Source organism: Oryzias latipes, chromosome 8, assembly GCF_053564925.1.
Source record: "Oryzias latipes strain Hd-rR chromosome 8, Olatipes_Hd-rR_3.1".
Classification (NCBI taxonomy): domain Eukaryota; kingdom Metazoa; phylum Chordata; class Actinopteri; order Beloniformes; family Adrianichthyidae; genus Oryzias; species Oryzias latipes.
In genome coordinates, this window is record NC_136244.1 from 18613287 (window position 1) to 18639224 (window position 25938).

The 25938-nt window shown below is 43.2% G+C and overlaps 1 protein-coding gene across 1 annotated transcript; it reads left to right on the forward strand.

The window, feature by feature from the left end:
* Nucleotides 1-17426, forward strand: ppap2d (phosphatidic acid phosphatase type 2D). The gene is made up of 6 exons (XM_023957496.2): nt 1-971; nt 12596-12753; nt 12871-13157; nt 13283-13340; nt 15607-15783; nt 15953-17426. Exons 1-6 carry the CDS (start codon nt 767-769, stop codon nt 16055-16057), a joined length of 990 nt encoding a protein of 329 aa, XP_023813264.1. The 5' UTR covers nt 1-766; the 3' UTR covers nt 16058-17426.
* The last annotated feature ends 8512 nt before the right edge of the window (nt 17427-25938 follow it).

A 25938-nucleotide genomic window follows, 5' to 3' on the forward strand; every position in this document is an offset into this window, starting at 1 on the left:
ATACAAACAAGAATAGTAGTTTTGTAAATAAATAAACTGAACGAGGACTTCTCGTGCGTTTGCCCTTGCTTTTAGTTTGGCCTGTCCGCAGACCCGCAGGAGCTGCGGGAACACGTCCCGCCGGGCGCGCGGGCTGCCGGATCAGTTAAACCTCAGAAGACATCTGAAAAGGGCAGAAGCAGCCAAAGGGCTGCGGGGGCAGAAGGACCGACCACGCACTGAGCTTCGGTCCCATCGATCCGCATTGATCTCCGCGTTCTGCTGACTGACTTCTACTGGTTGCACGACACGGGCGGAAACTGACTACCAAAATAAAGGTCGCTCAAATTCAACAACAAACTAAAAGGGATTTTTTTTATTTTGAAAATAAAAAAGTCACAAAGTTCAATCGCTAATGTTTTTTTTCTTTGGCAACCTCTGAGTAAATAGTACATAGAGGTGAACCCAAACACAAACCCAGGACGATATGCTGAGAAGTTTTTTTAGAGGATCGTTGGTGTGCAACACCCCCTGAGGGTTCGAACCTCCGCTTTCCTGTTCTCTTGCTCATTGATGACAAACCCTCCTACCACTGAAGCGGGTCGCTCGTCGGTCGGTGATCGGGGTCTCCTGCTGTCAAACTTCAGTCAGATGACATGGATTTGTTGCAGCGACGCGCCGACTAAAAAACTCTGGGAACTTCTGGAGATCTGGAGAAAAAGCGGAGCAACTACTTTCCTTTTTGGGTCCTCTTAAGTTTTCACAAACTTTCCTTGAGTGTGAAAACATGCAAAAGTTAAATTCCGGCACGCACGACAACATGCTGCCCCGGGACGCAGAGCTCCAGATGCGGCTAGCTGACAGCGGCGGAGCCGCGGAGGGGAAGGAGAACGGCGCCGGGAAACAGTTCCTCACCCGGCCGGAGGAGGAACGCTCCTTCTGCACCAAAAGGAAGATGCTTGTTGTTTTGGATCTTATTTGTTTGCTAGTTGGTAGGTCCACGCCGTTTATGTCTGTAATCTATAATCCAAATTGTTATTCCAGCGTTGCACAAATCATGTCAAACATTGAAATGCCACCTCAATAACAGTCATTTATATTAATCTGCACTTTTTTTTTTCTCAATGCAACATCAGTTTTACGAAAACAAAGTTATCGGCACTGGGCGGGGCTGGGTGAGGGTGAAAGTGGATTTTTTTCTTTTTTCTTTGCAAATTTCCAAACTTCCACATGAGTTTTCCAGAAGTGAAATGGAAAGTGTTCGAACGGAAGAAAACATCATCAGTTCAAGTTTCTCTGTTGCACGTGGGGGCCTTTAGGGAGAGCCGGAGGGGGTGGGGGGGGGGAGGAGGGCGGAGAAGGAGGGAAGGAAGGAGACTCAGTTGGCAGCAGCAGAGTTGTCCCGGGAATTCATCTGTTCCCATGGTAACCCGTGAAGTTCCCGGGAGAAGAACGTGGGAATAGGGGATTAAAGCACACCGCGTGCTTCTGTTCTCGCGCCGAAAATGAGCGCTGTTCCCTGAGCCCGTTCCCCTCCTGCACTGCAGGATTACTGCATATTGTCGTAATTGACCATGCACAGTATGAGGACCTATGAGGAACTATGGCAGATGCTCGTAACCCTCATTTAACAGCGTTGCTTCAAAATAACTATACTAATAACTTGTCACCTGATGATACATTTTAGAAAAAAAATATTGGAATATATTTGGAAAATCTATTTTCTACCATTTCTGGGTCAGGTAAAGGACTTTCAAGTGTGAACCTGCACATCAGAAAGAAATCACAGGATAACTTGATTATTGATCAGTCAGAGATGAAGAGTTTGACTTTAATCACACTTAAATTTCACATCCACAGACTTTAGATTTGGCTTGAATTTTCAAAATTTAATTATGATTTTTCTTTTTTGTCTGTTGACACTGCAGTTGCCACTGTTGTTAAGTTGTAGCTGCATGAAAGCTGCTTCTATGACAAATGCATCAAAGTAATGCTAATAATTATGTTTTTTATACAGAATTTTTATGAAGGCCAAAGTTCTGCTATACTAATAATAATGAAGAATACTCTCTTTGTCACTGTACGCATATTCAGATTCCCCCTATTTGTAATAATTTACTGCTCTCAGTCAAGTACATTTGATTAGAATAAGAAAACATTTTAATTATGACTTGCAGAGCAAAAATCCCAGTGCAACTTTCTGTTGCTATTAACTTAAAAGTAGGACTTTAGTTGCACAAAAGTACAGTACAAAAATAAAGTACAGTGTAAAAAAGTACTTGTGAGTCATTGATTCTGCAAGTTGTCCCACTTTAAAAGATGGGAGGTCTATAATGTTTATCATTGGTACACTTCCACTGTGAGAGTCAGAATGTAAAAATAAGAACCCATGAAAACTCTCAGTGTATGATTTTAAAACTATTTATTTATGTTATGGCACAGAAAATAAATATTTGTATTTGGTCTTTAACAAAAGTTCACCTCAGTACTTTGTACTGTAACCCAGGTTGTCTCACACTGTAGGTGCTGTTTTGGTCCATTCTTCTAAGCAGATCTTCTTGACAGATGTGATGTTTTGGGGCTGTTGCTTGGCAACATGGACATTCAACTTCCTCCACAGAAACTCTTGGACTGAAGTCCACAGACTGGCTAGACTACTCCAGAACTGCAAAAATACTTTTCTACATAGCCACTCCTTTGTTACCTGGTTGATGTGTTTGTTATGCTAAAAGATCCAGACATGTTTTATCCTCCTTGTTCTCAATGCTAGACGGAGGTTTTTGCCCAAAATCTCACCATACTTGGCCTTGCTCATACTTTCCTTAATATGGATAAGTTATCCTGTTCTCTTTGCATAGAAGCAGCCACAAAGCATGATGCTTCCACCACCATGCTTCACAGTGGGTTTGGGGTTCTTGAGATGCAACTTGGCATTCCTCCTCCTCCAGACACGACATTTATACCAAAGAGTTCCATTTTGGTTTCATCTGACCACATGACTATTTCCTAATCCTTCTCTGGATCCTACATGGACTCTGGAACTTTAAAGAGGCATGGGCATGAACTGGCTCAAGCAGGAATACCTTTACAGCTCTGCTCTGCATTTGATTCCATGATGACGTAGCATGTCGCTAATAGTAACCTTAGTTGCTGTGGTCTCTTCAGATCATCGGGTTGTGTCCTTGGATTGGTCTTGGTCATGGTGCCAAGTTCAAACAAGACTCATTAATACAAAAATAATTAACTAGAGCACAGAAAAGGTTCTAAAAGAAGTAATAGGTCTGTCTCTTGCTCGTTTTTGAAGTCAAATATTTTTCCCCACACTATTACACAAGTAAATTCTTTAAAAATCGAACACACGATTTCCTGGATATTACATTCTGTCTCTCACAGTTAAATGATGTCTATGATAAACATTACAGACCTCTCTCCTCTTCCTAAGTGGGACAACTTGCCGAATGGTGCCTGCCAAATACTTTTTTGCTCCACTTTAAACACATTATTTACTTTCCATTTCTGTTTGCATCCTGTTGTGAATCGTCTCAAATTTCTCAAAGACCTGATGGTTCAGTTTGATTCTTTTTGCTTCTCATGAAGACAAAATAGGGTGATGTAAATTTGAAAAACAATGTCTCAGATGACGAAAACATTGACAAGAAGAATATTGTGCAACTGAAAGATAATTCATATTGACAGCAAAAGAGAAGTAGAACTTGTCAAGGCAGACTGACAGGTCTCCCATTCGTTGGCAGTTATAGGAAATAACGAGGCTGACAAAACAACAGTGAGGCAATTATTTTTGATAAAAAGTAATTCTTCAGCTCTGCAGGTATGCAGTTACTATTTAGCTGGCACACTCCTCAGTGGTAGTGGTTGTTGGTTTTTAAGGCTGTCAGCAGCAAGTCGTCACCAATTTATCGTCACGATGTTTGTTTCCATCTGTGTGCATTGTGTGTTTTTTATACAAAACTGCATACCTTTACCTTACTTATCTACTCTGATTGGACAACAATGCAAAATACATATTTACCCAGCAGTTTTTTTTTTCTAAGCTAGAATAGATTAACATTAACCCTTGTGCTATCCTAGGCACTTTAACATTGGGAGTTGGGTCATCTAGACCCACTAGACAGTGCGCTGAACCTTTTTTCCTCAATGATTTGTGAACCTCACTGGTGTCCATGGATTACATGACATCTTTCCACCTTTATCCACCTTTGTCATGGTAGGGAGAACACGTCAATATAAGGGTGGGGTCATCCAAGATAGCACAAGGGTTATGTTAGTGTCTACTTTTTCTTTTTACAACTAAATTATGATTTTCAGTTCTCCAGGAATGAAGTTGAGACTGCTGCTGGCTGTCAGTTTGCTAACTCTGTCTACACAATCGTTCCCTGAGTACCTACATGTTTTTCTCAATTGAAAAGCATACATTTACACTCATCACTTATTCTTTATTGGCATTCTGTCAGAGAAAGTGGTGTTTTGGAGTTGATGTCCAGTGTCAGGCTACTTAAACCACATCTGTAAACACTCCCATCATTCTGATTGTATCCTCCCCGTCTGTCCTGGTAACCATCTCACTTGTTATCAGCAAATGTCTGAATTTGACTCATCTGTGAGCATTTTTGAGTCAATGGGAATCTTTATTATAAATGAATTGGGCCCTTCATCAAACTCAGACTTCTTTACCCTGACTCACAGCATTTCCCCTAACAACACCATCATCAGATTCTCACAGGCAGTTGACCTAAAGGAGCTTACTGTATGTGTGGAATTTTACCCCGAGGCGTCGCAGTAATTGTGTGATCTGCTTAAGAGACACTGTGGTTTTTTCAGCTTTTTTCTTGGAGTTTATTTCAGATTTATTTCAGAACGGCAACACAAATTGGTATGAAGTGGTATTAAAGTCTGTCTGTCTGGGATGTTATTACCTGAGGCCCTGTCTCTGTCTACTTGATCATATTGTTGCACAACATGGGACTCTTCAAGAGTTCATAGATTTAGGAATCGGGTGTTTGAGCATGCGTGTAATGTGTGCTTCACAAAGTGTTTTTCTGAATCTGTCCATGCACAGTGCAGAACACAAATGTCAAGTGTTTGCTTGCATGTTGAAGTCTGCATTTCTGTTAGAGCTCAGTAGAGATTTCAAAGACCTGACTAAATCTGTTCCCTGTGGCTGAATCTAAGATTTAGGGTCCAGACACCCAGGGGTCAGAAGACTGCTGGGTGTTGTCTTTTGAGCGTGCATGAACACGCTAGTCTGCACTGTTGTTTCTCCGTCTATCATCCCCCCAATAAACCCTACTATTGCCTCTCTCAAGGATAAGCAGGAAATGAATCAAGAGGTCATTTCAAAACCTGCTATTATCTTATTTTGAAAATAGTGGGATTGCCTCTGGGTTTAACCTTCCTCCAAAGGGGTTAATTGCCAAACAGTCTCTTCTTCACACATACCTGATGTGCACAAGATGTTATCCTAAGTTACAAAGGGTGGACCTTTGAGTTAAACATTTGACAGCTTTGATTGGTTTGCCATTAAACGTGATAAAGTAAACTATTGAAATGGTAAATATTTGAGCAGAGGAAGTTTCTGTTTACATTGGAAATGTTGCTGGATTCAGTTGATCATCATGTTGTGTGAAAGTGTTTCAGTTCCAGACATGAAGCAGCATGCCAGGACGAGATGACTTCTATCTTGTTTAGTGATCAGAACTCTAAAAGAACTCTCTTTCAAGCTTATTTCTTCTTCGCCCGATTCTCTTTGTCCTTGTCTTTTCTTTAAACAATCTTTATTTTGGGATTCCATTTACCCGTCGGTGTAGTCAGGTGCTCAAGTGTGTTTTGTGTTATAGATTTCCACGTGTCTTTGTCTAACAGCAGGTTTATGTTTGAGAGTTCTGTTTCTGACAGGAAGAGCTGAAGACAGAGTGAGACGGCAGGAGGCCAACACGCCTCAGCACGCTTGTGTGTACTAGCCAAGGAATATTTTATTCTTTGTGCATGTGTGTGCGTATGCGATGTGTTGATTTATAAAGTGCATGTGCTCATGTTGGAATGTGTCTGAGTCATAAGGTGGCTAATACAGGAACTCTACTACAGCATGTGCTTTTTGTTTGTTGACAAAGTTGCCGGTGCCTTTTCTCTAAACCGACAGAGCGTTGGCTGAAGTAATGGAATACAGTGATGCGCGGCAGCTGAAGAGTAAAAATCATCAAATTTCCCTGATATTGAAAGCAACCCATGACCTTTTTTTCCCTACCCACAACTCTCTTTTGTTTGACGTCATTGCATAAGATCAGATGCGCCTCATTTTTGTGGGACCACGTGGGCCTAATTCCTCTCTGCTTTGTTGTTTTTCTTTCCCCTTATTTCCGTGGGCTGCAACAGAAATCTCGTGTGCTTTACGGCTCAGGGACAAGTAGCAACCTGAATGAATGAGGAACCCTAGGGAAGGATACGGATTGAGAGAAGATTTACAGTAGTGGTCACAGGTCATGCTCAGGGGGCCTGAAGGAATCCCGTGCAAAACTACACGTTCAGTCTTGGTGAAGAAGTCAGAGAAGAACAGTAAATATTCCGAGACCAAATAGCTTCAAATGCACTTTTAATGAGACAGCTGCAATCTTATCCTCGATGAGTGTTACATAAGTGCTTGGGGTAGTCCATAGGTATTAGCCATAATGAGTCAATAAGATGTGTGTAGCACTCTAATCCTCAGAGCTCATTTGCTAGAATAGGCCGGGAGAGGCTCAGCATCAGATTCTCCTCCTGATTTCATCCTCAGACAACAGCTCCACCTTTGTGCCCATCAGATCTAATGACCGATTGTCTTTAGTCTATCTCCCAGAGGAAAACTTAGACAAACTCTCTTTGTGCGGGTGCATGTTTACACATCATCAAGACAAAAAAACACATCTTGTGGTTATATCATAACTTTCCTGATTGAGACATCCCTCCAGTTATCATCCTCTTTGATGTTTGTAGAGTTCTTCTGCACAAAAATGTAGCAGCATCAACTTTTCCCATGCTTGAATGAGACCCTTAACCTAACTATTACATGCTAATTGTGGCGCCCATGAAAATCCAGACCAAAATTGTGTTTTATTTGACACTACAGACTACATCCCACACCCTCATCTTTACTGTCATGCCACAAAAATCCACTAAACTCCCTTCAAAATTCCAGACCACATACCTTTATACATCTGCTGAAAAAAAGAGGTAGACAGACAGCCCTCATCTAAACTCACCACTCATGCCCTGAGCTCCTGAGCTGGGTGCCAGGAAGCTGGGCAGTGAAGTGTGGAGGAACAGATGGAATTGTGGGATGCATGTCTTCTCTGGGCAGTCTGAATAGTAACTATGGAAAAGGGCTTGCAGGATCTCTCCTGCTGGACTTACTGAAGCAACATGCCAGCAGAAGACCCACCAGGCTGGCATAAAGCGTCTATGTGAAGAGTTTCCACATGGGTCTTTGCATGTGTACAGGAGATTAGTGCATGTTGATAAGTGAAGCAATGGTTGTTTGGAGCCCAGCTGCACCAGATGTTCCTGACGCCAGATTGCAAAAAAATCCCCAACTGTTGTGGCTTCTTGGAGCCCTTTTGTCTTATGCTGATAAATCTCTTTGTGAGGCTATCAGGGCAGACAAAATAGACACGTCAAACCAATGACAGAAGAAAAAGAAGAGGGTGTGACTCAGTTATGGAGACCGGCATCCATGTTTTTTCTTTCTACCTCTCTATTCCCTGGATTGGAAAGATCAGACAGACTGTGCGGTAAAGCAGGAACAGAAACATGTAATTCTTTAACTGGGTCTCTTTCAGCTAACAGTTGTAATCACAGCCTTGGTGCAAATGACTTAACCTCAACAAAAGGTACCTGCTCTGCCTTTCACCCCAACAATCTGTGTTTGTCTCTGCATTTCTTCTTAATTTAACCCTGCACCATGGCTTATAACGTGCTGTTTCAACTGTCTCTTCTGCAAAGCTTTCTGTGGCCTAGTTAACTCAGATGACTGAAACAAGGAAGGCATTTGATAAAATCTTAGATCAAGACTAGCTTATACAGTCATTTTTGTGGCTTTGAAGTATTTTTTTTGTAAAGTGCATTGCACAAAAATTACAAATCTACCCCCACTGACACACTCAATAAGATTGTCAGACAACCTTTTTAGGGTAAAACTTCAATTTTCACAAATGTAGATTGTTTCCGCAATTTAAAAAAAAAAAAAACAAAAAAACACCACATGGTTTCGTTTGTGTATCTACTGCTGTCTGTGAGCATATTTATAGACCCACTCGATCACATTTTTATCTATTTTAAAAATGTTCTCTGTAGTCTTAAAATTCTGATTGTGTCGCTTTTAGCCAAAATCACAAATCCTGTGTTTTTCTTTTATCTAGGACATAGTTCTGCAAAATTCTCCTCTTAGTTATGGGTGGGACTGTTGGCGTGGAGCAACCCCGCCCCCCCTTCCCTTCCCTATTGCTCAAAGCTCTCTGTTTACATGCTCTTCTGTTAACTTACAGCCCTAACATCCCAACTTAACATTACCAGTGCAACAAAAATGACAACCAATATCGGAGCTATTCAGCTGTACAGTTTAGAGCCAGATGCCAGTGCTTGTGGCCTGCCCAGTTTATTTTTTACATGACAAATACGCTCCTTTTAAAACAGAATTTTGTTCATTCTTCAAATTATATATATATATATATATATATATATATATATATATATATATATATATATATATACTATTAATACATATGTGTGTGTGTGACATTCATCATGAGTAAAATGTCACAAAATCATGTTAAAAACAGCAAAAACACAATTATCCTGGTAATAGAACTTTAAAGGTAAACAAGTAGTTAAAAGCTAACTTTGAGAAGTAAACAAATGAAAACCTTTCAGACTGCTGTGAGGATGGACCACCCTATGGGGGCGTGACAAATGCTCATCCACGCTGCAGCAAAGTAAGTTGTTGACGGGTCAATCAATGGGCAAATGTAGTTCAAAGCACGCACAGTCAATTATTATCGGGTCTGATGACGCAGATAACCAGTACTAATGGCTTGATTTACTGTAGCTTTTGACTGCGTCACATCAACCTGAGTATGGGTGACATATTAAACTGACAGAGGGGCATTTATTTAGGCCTTTGTTATTGAAATAACTTTTTTCCCTGTGTCTCTAGGATTGTTTAATTCAGTGTGGTTTATGGACCCTAGCAGTGGTTTATTTTGATGGATATTTTTCTGTGTGTGTGTGTGGTTTGTTTGACCTATCTGTTAGCTTGTGGTTTGGTTGAATCCAAGTGTGGTTTTTATGTGTATACGAACGTGTTGAGCCTATGTGTGTTTGGGGTATTTTGCCGGTTTAGGAAGGGTTGTGTTTACAGAGTGAGTCCCAGCAGAGCCCAGATCTCTGACCCTTGCATTCCAAAACCACCGCTAATCGCCTCCGTCTGCAGAAACCTTTGCTGCATCTCTCATCGGCCCATATCTTCAGTGTGCGCCCACATCTGTATATGTGCCCTCTGCCCCTTTTATCAATATTCTAGGGGTTTTTCAAATATCCCCTTTGACCTAGTTCATGAGTTTGACACTGCATTGATCACAAACTGAGGAACATCCACATGTCGATTTAGATTGCTGTTTTTTCTTTGCATTTTTACTGTCATCTCATTTTGTTTCTTCTCATGGTGAGCTCATTCTGGGCTGGGCTCATAGATGTGTAAATTAGAACCAGAAGACTTTCTCAGAGGCACATATCCCCTCTTCTCCCTTTTCTCCCGCCTCTTCCCCCTCCCCTTTTTTCTGTCCCTTTTGACTGTTTGAAAGCATTCCTGTTTTTGAATTTCAGGCCGAGCGAGCAGCACATTTTGGCTGGGCTGTGTGAGCCGACCCACTTTCCTGCCTCCTTTTGGGTCCCCTCTCGGGCCCTCCTGCCAGCGGATGGCTGCATCTCCTTTAAGCGTGTCTTGGCCAGGTGGAGAGGTTTGCTCACAGCTGCCTGACAGATGATGTGAAAGTTTGTGGAGGGTTTTAGTGGCTTGTTGTGAAAACAGTTTTGCTGTAATGGTGAAGAGTTTAGACAGAACTCAAAAGCTTGTAATTTGAACGGGGTTAGGGAAAAGTATAACTTTACATTGTAAATTCTGTTGAATTCCTTTTTTTTTTTAACCCTTTTTCATATTTAAAGCCACTAAAGGAATAACTGGTGATGGAGCTCAAAATGAGGTTAATGTTGTTTAGCAAGTGTATTTCATTTTTTTAGTCACTATTGGGTCAGGCAAGTTGCACCTCATGCAGAAGTGGGAGTACATCATGAGCCCTGTGTATCGGCAGGCTCTGGGTCATAAAAAATGCATCTATCTGGCTCAGCACTTCATGACTCCCATTAGACAATTTGAATTGAAAATCATCCTTCAAGCAGTCCGTGTTCACAGCGTAAATGCAGAGTGTCCGGGCTTTAATGGAAGCCCTATCCATTATCTCTTTCTGTCAATGCAGCAACATATCGATCACTGAGAGAGAGGACTGGCCCTATTTTACAGACTGACGAGAAGTCAAAGAGGAGCTCTTAACGGATTAAATAGAAAAAAAAACATCTCTCCCTGTTAGCCACTAATCTGACCTATTAACATTCGAAACACATATTTACTGTCAAATCCTGAATTGAATCAACAGGGGTTATGTCTGAGCATCAGAAGTAAAAGCAACTCCCTTAAAACTATTAAAAGCTGGTAATCACTCTGGTGTTAGTTTTTAGTCAAATTACCCATTTTTCTTGTGCTTCACATAAACATAATTCAAGTTTAATGCGACGCTTTCCAACAAAAATAAGCCAAATCTAAAATTTTGAATTTCAGACGTGAGCATCAAATGAAAGCAAAGCGTTTTCAGTTAAATAAATTAAAATAGATGTCAACAATTATGTAAATTAACATGATTTATGTCAAATCCAATTGAAAACCCTATTATGATCCTTTTTATTAACTGTATTTGGAGGTTTCATAAATTAAGATTAAAAGAACATTGGATTATTAATGTCCTTTTTAAACAAAGGATGGAAACCAATTTGACATTTGAAGCAAATAATAATAGTCTGAGCATGTGTGTGTGTGTGTGTGTGGTGTGTGTGAGTGTGTGTGTGTGTGTGACAGACAGAGCTGTCAACGTGGCAGCTGGAAAGAGTGAGAGATCAGGGTCGGATGGGTCTTCTATCTGTCTCCTCTCTGTTGACGTCGCAGCCTTGGTTGTCTGCCTGAGGCCTGTTTTCCTGTCCTCTTTCAGTCCTTCCTGTTCATCTTTCTGTTTTGTCTTTCCATCGGGGCAACTTGACATCCTTTTACACCCACTTTTGTCACTTGTAAAATGTTTTGAATCCAAATCAAAGGACAATGCTTGACTGTAATCATTCAAATGCTGACTGTGTCAGTGAAGCGCTTTGTTTTCCTGCTAGTTTAATACCTTGGTTACAGTATTTGTTTTAACTAGAACTGGGATGGTTAATGTTTTACTAGAGCACTGAATGATGAGAAAATAATTGTGGCAACTGAATCAAACATAAAAATATTGCAGCTTTGAGTGGTGTGCTCCATTGTTTAATTTTTGCTTGTCGTTGGTCAAAGTTGTCACAAAAAAAGACATGTTTTTTAAACCATTGTTTGTATGCTTGATGTTACTTTGTCCTGGTTTTCCTGCAGAGTGCTCAGTCACGTAGTCTGAGAGATTTACTGGCAAGAGCAGTGCTTTGGCCTGGGTGCGTTCCAGCCAGCCAGCAGGCTTCGGATGAGAAGGAGAGGCATAGAGGTTAATGATTAGTCCCATGTTCTCACTGCATTCCATGGGGTGACAAGGGGACATGGGATAAGGGACTGGAGAACGGAGCATGCTGGGCACGCTGTCGCGTGATTTTTGGCTGTTGGTTGGAAGTAAAATGGAGAACTGAAATTGTGGTCAACCTCTCGTTTATGAGGGTAAACAGTAACACCACATCTCCTTTTGTCAATTAAATATTAACTTCTATCCAATGAACTTTCATCGTCAGACTGAGAGGTCTGTTTGTTTACCCAAGCCAGACCTTGACCTTTTTCTGCACGATAGTGAGCTTTTATAATTAGTGGCCTGCCGGGAATTATAGCACGGCTTAGTAAATGTACGTAGAGATGTATCAAACCATTAGTCGTCACTTTTTCCTGGAAAAAAGCAGGATTGTCTTAGTGTTTGCACATAACTTTATGACCCTCTTTTGTCCCATAAAATATTCTTTCTTGTTTCACTTTTGAGTTTCACCTTTTCACGCCCATGTTCCCATAAATCAATGATTTAGTTCTGTCAACACTCTCTTGCTCCTGTGGTGGAACCAGCTATGAGAAGAATGCTCGATCCCCAGATATCTGCAAGTCACGTACCCAAATGAGCTGCACATGATATCGCTACCCAGCTTATTAGGTTGCATCTCATGACAGATGCATGGGTGCCAGAAGAAAGCCAGCATTATTCCACTAGCAGTCTCCATATCTATGAGTCTCTATCGTCTTGTGATCTTTGTTGCACAAGCCGCATTCCTCATGATATTTTTTTTTCTTTCACCATACCATCAGCCTCCATCCCATTTTTTGCGTGTGAGTTCAAGGCAGTGACTCCGTACAAGCGAGGCTTTTTCTGCGGTGACTCCAGTATCACTTATCCATATCTGGAAAAGGAAGCCATCCCCGACACCTTCCTCATCGCTGGTGGCATAACCATCACCGGCTTAACAGTAAGGCAGCCCAAAATCAACAAAACAAACTCTAAAAAAGTTTAATCTTGTATTTTTGAAATAAAACAAAGGTGCTGTGTTACTGATTTTATTTCTTATTCTGATCCTTTTTTTTAGATCGCAGTGGGAGAATGCTTCCGGGTTCGTTTTCAAAGGGTACGCTCGCGTGCTTTTGTCCAAAACCATTATGTGTCCTGCCTGTACAAGGAACTGGGAAGCTTCCTGTTTGGTTGTTGCGTGTGCCAGTCCCTCACCAATATGGCGAAGCTGAGCGTGGGTCGGTTGCGACCCAACTTCCTGTCAGTCTGTAACATCACCTATGCGTCCATCAGCTGCATTCCTGGACAATACGTCCCCGACATCACCTGCAAACAAACAAACCTGAAAATGGTGGAGGAAGCGAGGTATATTTGAGTCCATGCGAATTTTTCTGCCTCATGATGTGCATATTTATGGGTTGGGTGTATGTTATCTTAACCCGTTCAGTTATTAAGCAACCTTTAGCTTTTATTATGCTCTTCTCTTACAGGAAGTCATTTTTTTCAGGCCACGCATCTTTTGCAATGTACACCATGCTTTATCTGTCGGTAAGTTGCATTTAAGTACATTTTAATCTTACTTAAGTTTGAAGTCCCACTCCCATCATCTTTTGATCAATTTTAAAGGTGTTCCCAGTGGTCCTTTCATTATGATTATGCCTTTTTTTAAGCCAAAATAAGAAAACTTGTGTCATTTTCTAGAACATAGTTTCAGCAGCTGGATGGCTTAGTTGGCTGGGTGCAGGGGTGGCGCACAAGAAACCAGAGTTCACTTCAAGCGTGGGTCCTTAGGAAAGACCTTTCATGCTACTGCCTTACTATACAAAGGGGCCCCTGTGTCGGTCCCCAGCCCGAATAGCATAAAGGGTTGTGTCAGGAAGGGCATCCGACATAAAAATCTCTGTCAAACCACCTGTGTGAATTAGTAAAAAGCTGATTCGCTGTATGTATGTATAACGGCATATGCCGAATAGCGACCAATCTTTTCCAGGACAAAGTTTCTGAGAAGAGCAGGAGTTTATTAGAAATTTGCCTCTGACTTGTGGGGGTGGAATTGTTGGCATGGAGTAATCCTGCCACGATTTCCCATAATCCATCTGTTAACATTCTATCCTGCTAGCTTACAACCCAAACCTAACATTACTGGTGCAGCAAAAATGGCAAGCAAAATCAGAGCTACATTTTTAAACAAGATGCTAGTTTAGACGAGGAAAGTTAAGAGGTACATCGATCCATTTGTCTGAATGTGAATGCATCAGAATGCTTCAGAAGCTTGTACCTAGCCGATTTTAGACTTCACAGCTACAACCTTTTTCTAAAGGCCTTTTTTCGTCTGCTCCTGATTCACAATGATGTGAATAAAGAAATACTCTGAAACGCAATCCTAATCATAGTTTCCTTTATACCCAAAAAACAATTTTCTTTAAAAGGTTTATGTCGTATATTTGCTGTTTCTGAAATAGTTTTTGATGATAAATATTGCGTCTCGTCCTTCACATTCTATGTGAATGTCACACACTGGACCCTACAGGCCACAAAACACAGTCTGACTGTTGACTATGCTGAATAAACCTAACTCTTAGGACGTGCAGTTGAATACTCTCACTCCTGATTGTGAGGGAGGAGACGTTGGAGAGTTGCAGTTCTCTGCAGGCATCCTGCTTCAAACTGAAAGAGTTGGTGAGACAGAGAGATGGTGGTGGTGGTGGTGGTGGTGGTGGGGGGGGGGGGGGGGGGCTGACAGAGAATGAGGGAAACTGTTTTCCACATGGAGCATGAATAGATGAAGGGACTCCGCAAACAGAGGAGGCCTTGTTGTGGGGCTCATTTGGAGGATGGGGTGGAGGGCTGACTATGCCTGCTGTGAGATGGACAGGCTTCTTTTAGCCGTAAACACCCTCTCACCCCCCACCCCCCACTCTCACCCCCCGCTTCTGTCCATCTTTGTCCAACGGTACTGCCTACTGGACATGGATGCTTTGTGACAGTTAGAGGGATACAAAAGCACGCTTTTATTCATAAGTTTCACATTCCTTGTGTGTTTCCCATCGCTAATCCTAAACAGATAGCTTCCAGAAGACTAGAGATTTTACCTTAAAAAGCGAACTGTTTTTTTTACAGGCTTTAACCATCCTTTTTTTTTTTTTGCTAAAGAAGCCAAAATAAAACATATTTTCTTAATATAAAGTATTAACCAGGATGAAAACTGAAGATGTGCCCTGAAAAACCCGATGGCCTCAGTCTTTGTAACTCAGTTACTCTCCTCTGTCATACCAATGAAGCCCCTATCGCCCTTCCCCTCAACACACACACATACAGACACCCCAATTACAAACAGCTTCACCCATAGGTTGTTGCTTATTAATTCAGTGGCCTGCAGGAATACTGAAGAGCCAAACATGTGCCACCTGGATCGTGACCAGCTGCTCTGTAGAATGACACCTGTTCTCAGGTTGGACACAACCTGCCGAAGGATGGCTTCACAGCAGGACCGTACGCTTTGCAGTAATGATGGGCCCACACAGAAATGTAATGACTTCATGGAGCACCTGCATCAGTCTTGCTCTGTGACCTCAGATTTCCTGCTGGAAAACTTTCGCCTAGTGCTATAAAGTATGGGATGAAGATGAACAAACTTCCCTGAATCATATTATACTCCTGTTTCCCCAGAAGGTTCTCATTTGCATAACTTGTTTGTGGCCACAAACATTCCTTTATCTTTATCTTTGCAGGGCATACATTAACAAACAAATATTCTGGTACATAAATTCATAAGCGTCTGAGATGATGACAATATCTGTCTTCATTTTTGTAGTTTTACCTGCAGGCACGGTTGTTGTGGCGGGGAGCACGACTGTTGCGACCACTAGTGCAGTTCCTTTTAGTGATGATCGCCATCTACACGGGCCTGAGCCGCATTTCAGACTACCGCCACCATCCGACTGACGTCCTCACAGGCTTCATCCAAGGGGCGCTCACAGCATACTGGGTGGTATGTCCACTGTAGTCCAAAAAATGCATGTTTGTTTTATCTGCTTTCTGTTGATGAATTTAAATGATAATTGGTGATACTTCTCACTTTAGCCTTTATAATGTGAGTGACCTGACAGCTTGTACGGCTTGGATGCATTACCTGACATGTCTTCCATTTGTGTCTGCAGGCTTTCTACATCTCCTCCATGTTTAAACCCTGCACTCGTCCAGGTCTGTCTCCCACCAGCATGTCCCTGGAGAGTCCTCTGTCCAGCCAGCAGACCATGTGCTAGCAAGTGGACATAAATCTTTTCAGGAATCCGAATATTCCGGAAAGACGGACTGCAACGCAAGGCTGAGTAGGAGATAGCAAAGCGAGACAATTTAGATATGAAAAGAAGGGAATCATTCCAGGAGGAGGACAGTACAATCTAATGCATGCTTACACATTTTTGGTCACATTGACACACGTGCAGACATATGTTCATGTAACATTGTCACACACTCACATGTGAGAAAAAGCACATTTGGCGGTACGTGAAACCCGTCCTTTTAAAAGAACTACATAATAATGTTGTTTTGTATGTAGAAAAAGAGTCTATATTTCAGGAGGATTTCTAGAAGCTGCTAACGTTGAAAGTCTCCAGTTTGATCCTAATCCCCTCAGGAGTGGAGGCCTTTATGAAGGGTATTTATTTAAAACAACCCTTCATAGCACACAACTCATCACATCTTGGTTTGGGGTGATGAGATGCCAGGCTCTTCTTTTTTTTTTTTTTTTTTTTTTCTCCTCTGCCTGGAAAAGCAGCAGCTGTGAGCTGAGACCGTTGGATCTCAGATGCAAAGACAGCTCTATACAATTCATCAGATCTGGCAGAGATGACCATCAGGAGCTGGCTTCAACAGACTGCCCTACAACACTTTGACTTAACTGTAACCTGTGTGTGTAATCACTGAAAAAAAGCAGTATTTGAGCTGTTATACAATGCTATCATTCTTGTTTGAGTAATCGAAACAGTGAGTGAAAGAAATCTGACCCCATTCACTGCCACTCTTCTGTACTAACCACTTTCACTGCGTCTCAGAAACGGAGGCTTGACTGAATTTTTGTAACCTCTGACTCTTGCCCCGGTACTCCGGTCTCTGAGCCGCAGCTTGATTAATGCTACTCTGGCAAGAGATGCATATCTGTGACCTAGCTGCCCTCCTGCACCCGTACTTAATAGCACTTGAACATAGATAATGGAACTTTGTAATTATGATCAATATTATATATTTTCTCACAAGTTGGATTAATCAGTGTTTATCTCTAATGTCAGACTCATACACTCTTTTTTTCTTCTTGGTTTATTCAAACTGAATGTAAATAGTCATTTCATATACCACACGGAATTTCAAGTATTAGTACCAAGTTTTGGACAGTTTTTGCGTCTTTATGTTTTTGATGCATTGTCTGTTTCTGTTGTAACAACTAGACTGAGCCACAGATATTAGAAGATATCAGAAAAGCTATATATATATATATATATATATATATATATATATATATATTTGTTTTGTGTGTTCCCAGTTGTCGTTCGTTTTGTCTGTGAATGCCGCAATGGCAAAAATAACCACTGTACTCAAAAAACCAAACCATTAAAGTGAATGTTGAATATTTTACACTTCTTCTGCACATTTTTATTTTATAAAAAGAAAATGTCCAATCCTGTCTAACAGTAATATTAAAAGTCTTTTAAAATGAAATGTTAGCAGTCTTCTAAAATAATACTGTTGTGCAATAAAAGTTTCATGACAACATTATGAAATGACAAGCAAAGACTTGTTACAATGTGTAAGAGTCAGTTGAGTGGGATTTGGCAGAAAAAAAACAACAATTCTGATAGAAACATAAAAACTCCTTCTTTGTGTTTCTTCAAAAATGTGCAAATTTCTCACCCAACCAGGATGCAGAAAAACCTTTGAGAAAACATAACAAACACTTCAATCTGAAATGCTGCAAGGGCTTCCTTTGAGTTTGTGTGCTTTCTGAAAAGAATTTGAGGTATTTTGTTGATTTCATTTCCTATGAAATGCTTTGTTCATAAATATATGTTCCCTTCTTGTTGTATTTTAAAAAAATGTGACAAACGTTTAGCATATGATGCACACCACAGGAGCAGGAAGGGGATTCTTTTTCTTTTTACTATTAGCTATTACTATTACTATTTTTCTATTAGCGAAAATGCTTGGTGCAACATGTCAATTGGTGAAGGTTTGGTGATTCTTGCTCTGGCTTTTTCTTTCACAGCTCTATACCGATATATGAAAGACTTGGTGGCACAAAAGTCCGGCTGGGCATGAACTATAATTATTAATTTCTCCTTCACGATCAATTTTCAAATGATTGGCACTTCTGTGAATTGAAAGGGACGCCATCCACTGATTGGTCTAAAGTTCAATGGTTTAATCCATTGAACGCGCGTCTTGTACCTAGAGCCTGGAAACGGTTGTAGAAACTTGCGTAGCTAAGCAAGAGTTTTGAACGCAGGAGTCCAAAATGTATGTTTACACAGACATTTCATTGGAAATAAATGCCAAGAGCGGTGTGAATGTACAGTAGCTTGAGACTGCTTTTTTTTCATGGTTTTTCCATGTTGTTGTTTCCCTTGACTGTCAGTTCTCAGGCAGTAAACCACTTTTCATTTTTGGGCTCCGAGGCCCCACTAGGAGCAAAAGATATCCTGACTGAAATCAGATGTAAACACTAAAATTTCTATTTTTTGCACCAGGAAGCTTTTACTCTGGCACTCTCCAAACTCCCTTTCAGCTGAGTCTCACCTCCTTCTCCCCTTTTTTTTCCCCCTTTTACGCTTTTCCTCACTTTCTCCCTTTCTCTGCACTCCTTTTCAAGTGCAATGGAGCATGATGGGCCATTTCAGAGGGTCGTGCTACCATGGAGATGCTTAGTCTGATACAGGTTGGGACGTCTGAGGTATTTTTATTTTGCCCTTTGCAGTTAACATCCAGGCTTGAGCAAAAGAATAAAACTCTGCCAAGATCAGACAAAAAGAATGAAAGAAAAGGAAAGAGAGGCTTAGTTATAACCGTGCGTGTGAGCAGGAAAAGTGATGCCATCTTGACAGGCAGGCGCCAAGCAGCAGCTGGCAGAACAGATGGAGTGGCGGGGAGAGTCAGGGTTATAGGTGTGGGGTGTCAAACGTTGGAAAGAATGTGATCGTAGTTATGTTTTCTTTTCTTTTATTGTAACTAAGGAGGCACACTTCATTCCAATGTATGTGCGTGTGCTTGTGCGACAGGTTCCTGTTTATTTTCTGATTGTCATCGTCTTAAGTTTAGGTGTGTGTGAGTGAGCTGAACTGGAGTAAAGCTCCACTGAGCTCAGTTTACACACCCCGTCAAACATGACGTCTCGTTTACTATGTCAGTGCGGAGTGCTTTTACTAACCCTGTGGCCCAGATGACAATGAATGGAAGTCAACAAGAACAGGCAGATTCTCAGTGTTTAGATTACCGGGGTCGTGTCAAAAGGCCTCCACTGTTTACACTGCTGTGATTCTGCACACAGTGGAAGTGGAACCACAGGACTCATTTAGAATGAGGGGCTCTTTGAACTCTTATCTCCACAAGTGAAAGCCATTAATTTCTCCATGCTTCACTGTGAAAGAAAATTAAAGCCGCTTTTTCTATCTTCCTTATGCTTCAGCTGTAGGGGAATTCCTCGATAAGATTGTGATTGTGATACCTGTCAGGTGGGGGGAAAAAAGGGCGAATGCAAGCTCTGATCCGAATCGACGCTGATAACTGCAGAAAGAGAAGACACGTAGCTTACCTTTTGCCTCTTTGTGTACCAACAAGGGATGTGTGGGCTCTGCAAGACAACATCAGCTGAGTTCAGACACATAAACAGTCTTTAAAATTAAAATGTCAAAACATAGATCTTTTTTAAAATGTCAATTTCTCTCAGAAAGCAAGAAAAACATCCTCCACAAAGATGCAGAGAAAGTGAGAGCTTTTTGCCGAGGCTCTTCAAGGCATTTAACAGTTTCTTATCCTGCTGAAGTCCAAGTCCTAATAGAATTAAAAGGGATTAATGGCGTCTTTAGCATTCCCGAGTTCAGGCTCACTCCCTCAGCCTCACCGCTTACATATTTTTAAATCTGCTCTTATAAGGACACTCAAGGAGCGCTTCAACTGCAACTATTAGAACTGCATAACTTTGTACTCCTACTTGACTCTGAAAGTCAATAAGTTCTCAGCTAAATCTGATCCAGACCTGACAGGAAGCTCTGGGTAGAAATCTATTCAGGGATCATTTTCAAAGTGTGAACCCAGCAGGATGTTTATGTGCTGTTTGTTCACAGAAAAACACCTCCCTGTATTACTTTTATGTCAAGATTACAAATTGTTAATGAACTGCTTTAAGTACACCCCCTTCATTCCAAAGTTAATGACTGGGTAGGGATGTTTAAACTTTTGACAAGCACTCAATGTAACCACAGTCGCATAGCATGATCGTATTGTTCTCTCTGATGAACAGAACATTTCAAAACTTAAAATAGCAGTCCAACTTGTTTGTGCATTTTAATGAGAGTTCAAAGTCAAATAATGATTAGAAAATAGCTTTTATCTTGTTTGCTAAACACTCAATTGCTCAAAAGTTCTTTCAAGAAAAAAGGTTTTAGCTTGTTTGTGTCTTGTTTATCACGATTGCCATTTTGTTTACCTTATAAAACACAACTCTGCATAACACACGTGTCCGTATTTGCACGTTTAAAGGCCACTGAGTCATCATTGTAAGTTTTGAAATGTGTCTGCATCTACCAGAGCAGTTGTAAGAGAATTGATAAGATCTGAAAAGCGTTGTTTTCTTGTTTTAACATTCTTATTGCGTGCTTTGGGATAAGAAGAACTAAGATAAGTTCTGGAAAAAAATGATTAACCGACAAGTTTTCGTTCTTCCCTAAAAACCACTTCAAACAAGAACTAAAAACATAGAAGTTACAGACTGACCTCGTATTTTTTATTGAAATCTTTTACAAAACTAAGAAAGTATCCTCGTCATCAGAGATACCAAACCATTTGGATTTTCATATTTTGCTGTATTTCTAGCGTGTTTTTTGTTTTTGTGTGTGTTTATGTTTATTTTGTGTCATGACGTGCAGGAGGCACAAGCTGGAAAGAAAAAAAACAAGATCCTTGGAATGAAGACATCCGTGAGGTGTCAGTGACAGCTGCGGAGAAGAGGTGGGAGGAAGATCCTGTGTTCCAAGGTCTCAGATCTGAGTCTCCTGCAGCGCATGTGGTGGTGAAATTATAGTGATCGGGCTTAGGGGGGGAGTCAGACCATGCAGGGATCCTAAACAGCTCTGTTAAACCACTTAAAAGGTTGCTTCCTTTCTAAAACATCCAGAGTCAAATACATTCAGGAACATTATGTTTACAAAAAAATGGATTGTACAAGAGAACAAAAGTCAAATGACAATATTTGTGAGTGACAATCTGAGATATTGTGGAAAAAACATCTTGCAGTGCACTGAAGAGGCAAGTGAGCTTATTCCTTGTGGGGTAAATGTGATGAGAACAGCATGTGCTTCCTTTCTTTGTGTGTCTGTGGCAGCAAACATCCTGTCATGGTGGCTGTGTCAGCCACCTCCCCCTCCCAGCACTCCTGCTCCTGCTCTGCTGATTGGAACCAGCTGTCCTGCATCTCCTCATCTCCTGCCTGCCTTCATAAGGGTTGTCTTCTCCAGTATCCAGCGCCAGTTTGTTATACTTACTCCGGTGCTTATGTCTGGCCCTTTAGTATTCTCTAAACCTTGTCAAGTCACGTTGTTACTAACCTCGCTTGTACTCACCTTCAGGTTCATCTCCCACTGGTCATGCTGGTTCCCGCGGTTGAGCTCCTCTCCACGTTCCACGCTGGTCCCGCCGTCCTCGGCGCCCACGCCTCGCTCCACATCGATCCCGCCGTCCTCGGCGTCCTGCTCCACCTCAAGTTGGTCACGCCGTCCTCGGCTCCCCCACATTACGCTCCTCAGGTTCCACGGTCCGCCGCGCTCCTGGGACGTCAAAGCGTCATCCAAAGATTTCTCAAGCTACGCTCCCTTGGAGACTCTGTAAAGCCCCTGGAGAATTAAATACTCTTTACAAACTATTTCTGGTCGAGAGTTTACTTCCGGGTTTCAGCAACTGGGTCTGCCACGTCCACGACGTCATGACAGAACAAACTGGCCAACGCCCAGACCCAGCTGACCCGGAGGGACTCCGCCTCGCCGTCACGCATCAAGGCGCAGCCCTCAGCCGTCAAGCTGAAACTCTCCACCAGATGGCATCTGCACAGCAAGATCTGTTTCACCGCTTGGATAGCATCTCTCAAGCTCTGGTTGAACTAACCAGCCAGCAGTCAACTAACTCCAGCTCAACTTCCTCAGCCTCCGCAGCCGGGAGCTCCCACCAAGCCACCACGTTATGGACCCAGGAAAACTTTCGTCTGCAACCAGAGCCCTTCCATGGTGATGTAAGCGCTTGTGGTGGCTTTTTGCTGCAGTGTCAGTTAATTTTTCAGCAGGCCCCGCGGTACTACCACGCAGACCACTGTAAAATAACGCTGATAGTTAACTCCTTACGAGGTAAGGCCCTTCAATGGGCCCAAGCCTATTTATCAGCTAACCCCATTTTCCAAATGCTTTTTGAACGCTTCATCAGGGAGTTTCGCCTGGTCTTCGACCAACCCCGCAAAGCAGAGGAGGCTACTCGCCGCCTTCTGGGGTTAAAACAATACAGCCGATCTGTAAGTGATCACCTCATTGACTTTCGTATCCTAGCGGTAGAGGCTGGTTGGCCGGACATTGCCCTTAAAGGGATTTTTTACCAGTCGTTGAACGACCAAATCAAAGACCATCTATGTTTACAGCCCGAGGCTCGCACCTTCGAGGAGCTGGTCACTGCGGCCCTACGTTCGGATGTGCGGCTTCGGGAACGACAGGTTGAACGTACTCGTTCTGAAAAGAAGACCACTACTAACTCTGCCCCTCAGCTTCCCAGGTCAGAACCATCTTCCTTCCACCCACGAGAAAACATCAGCCGCTCCTTAGAGGAACCGATGCAGATCGGTCATTCCCAACTCACCCCTGAGGAGCGACGCAGACGCAAGGAGGAGGGTACCTGTTTTTATTGTGGTCAATCTGGTCACCATGTACAACAATGCACGCTGCGGTTAAACTCAAGAGCCCCCCCGTTAGAAGACAGGCCGCGGGAGGCTTCACCTACTGCTAATCAGGAAAGTAATTTCCTTTATGTACCTGTCAAATTACTTCATCAATCTCGCACACATGAATGTCGAGCTCTCATCGACTCTGGAGCTGAACAGAGTTTTATTGACTGTCTACTGGTGTCCAAGCTCAGTCTCCCCATTGAACCGCTGGATCACCCTGTCAAAGCGGCAGGCCTGGGTGGCCAGCTACTCACACGCATCACCCACCGCACCAAGCCGGTACATCTCATCACCTCCGGCAATCACCATGAAGTCGCCCAATTCTATATCATGCAATCTCTTCAGTCTCCTGTCATTCTAGGATTTCCATGGCTACGCCGTCACAACCCTCAGTTCGACTGGGTGAACCATCACATCACCAACTGGAGCACTCACTGTCTCGCCAACTGCCTCCGCTCCGCCATCCCCGCGGTTCCCCCTGATCATTATTCCACTCCAGAAGAAATCGACCTCTCCAAGGTACCCCCTTGTTATCACGACCTCAAGGCTGTTTTTAGCAAAAGTAAGGCGGGTGCCTTACCCGCTCACCGACCTTACGACTGCTCCATCGAGCTACTAAAGGGCGCCACCCTTCCCAAGGGCCATTTATTTAATCTGTCCGGTCCAGAAAAGCTCGCTATGGAGAAATACATTCACGAGTCTCTCGCCTCAGGTCATATTCGCCCCTCATCCTCTCCCGTCGGCGCAGGGTTTTTCTTCGTCCAGAAGAAAGACAAGACCCTGCGCCCTTGCATCGACTACCGTGAGTTAAACCAAATCACTGTTAAAAACAAATACTCCCTGCCACTCATCAGCTCCGCCTTAGACTCTGTTCAGGAAGCGCGTGTGTTTTCGAAATTGGATCTCCGTAACGCGTATCACCTGGTTCGCATGAAGGAGGGGGACGAATGGAAGACTGCGTTTAACACCCCGCTTGGGCATTTTGAGTATTTGGTGATGCCCTTTGGGCTCACTAACGCCCCAGCAGTCTTCCAACACCTAGTCAATGACGTCCTCCGTGACTTTCTTAATAGATTTGTTTTTGTCTATCTCGACGACATTCTCATTTATTCACCTAATTCTGAACTCCACACCTTCCACGTACGCCAGGTTCTCGAACGTCTCCTAGAGAACCGACTTTTTGTTAAAGCCGAGAAGTGTGAATTTCATGTCTCCACCGTTTCCTTTCTCGGTTTTATTATTGAAGCCGGCAACATCCGTCCTGATCCGGCAAAGGTCTCTGCAGTCGCTGAATGGGAGACTCCCAGCTCACGTAAACAATTGCAACGTTTCCTTGGTTTCGCTAATTTTTATCGAAGGTTCATTCGGAACTATAGCAGTCTCGCCGCCCCTCTCACCAGACTCACGTCCATCAATCAACCGTTCATTTGGAGCCCAGAGGCTCAAAATGCCTTTGAGACCCTAAAGAGAATGTTCGTCACTGCTCCTATTCTAATACAACCCGACCCGCGACGTCAATTTATCGTGGAGGTTGACGCCTCCGATTCTGGGGTCGGAGCCGTCCTTTCTCAACGTGAAGACACCACAGGCAAACTCAAGCCATGCGCCTTTTTCTCGCGTAAACTTTCCCCCGCGGAACAAAATTATGACGTGGGCAACCGCGAACTCCTTGCCATTAAGCTCGCGCTGGAGGAGTGGCGTCATTGGCTTGAGGGGGCTGAGCATCCCTTCATTGTATGGACCGACCATAAAAACCTAGCTTATCTCCGTACAGCTAAACGCCTTAACTCTCGTCAGGCCCGTTGGTGTCTTTTCTTCGATCGCTTCACTTTCACCATCACATATCGTCCCGGTAGTCGCAATGTAAAACCTGATGCCCTCTCGCGAATATTCAGCGCCCACGATCATCATGAGGCGGTTCCCATCATACCCCCCACATGTGTCATTGGTAACCTCACCTGGGATATCGAGACTCGTGTCCAGCAGGCCCAAGGTGAAGAACCCGACCATCCTCCTCCCCCCGCTAACACTCTGTATGTTCCCTCCTCACTCCGTTCCGATGTCCTGGTGTGGGGGCACGCGTCCCGGGTATCCTGCCATGGGGGTGTCCAAAGGACTCTAAATCTCATTAAACGCAGGTTTTTCTGGCCTTCCATGGAGCAGGATACCAGGGAGTTCGTCGCCGCCTGTACGGTGTGTGCCAGATCTAAGTCCTCCAATTCACCTCCCGCCGGCCTCCTCCACCCTCTGCCCATCGCCGGGCGCCCTTGGTCCCACCTCGCATTAGACTTCGTCACTGGGTTACCTCCTTCCCAAGGTAATACAGTTATTCTCACCGTAATCGATCGTTTTTCCAAAGCCGTTCAGTTCATTCCCCTACCTAAACTTCCAACGGCCACCGAAATGGCTGACGTTCTAGTTCACCAGGTCTTCAGGCATCACGGGATACCCACAGACATTGTTTCAGACCGGGGACCCCAGTTCGTGTCCCAGGTTTGGCGTTCTTTTTGCTCTGCTCTTGGCGCCACGGTAAGCCTGACCTCAGGATACCACCCCCAATCTAACGGCCAAGCTGAACGTGCGAATCAGGAGTTGGAGGCCGCACTCCGTTGTCTGGCGGCCCAGAACCCGTCCAGTTGGTCCAAGTTCCTCGTTTGGATTGAGTACGCACATAATAACCATCCCTCCGCTGCCACCGGTATGTCACCTTTCGAAGCCTCTCTCGGTTACTCTCCACCTCTGTTCCCCTCTCATGAACTGGATTTGGCCGTCCCTTCTGTGCAACACCACCTCCAACGCGTTCAACGCGTTTGGCGCCAGGCCAAGGCCGCTCTCCTGCGTACACGGGACAGTAATTGTCGGATCGCCAACCGTCGCAGGAGAGCGGGTCCCGACTACCAACCCGGTCAAAAAGTCTGGCTTTCCTCCAAGAATATACCCCTGCAATCTACCTCTCGT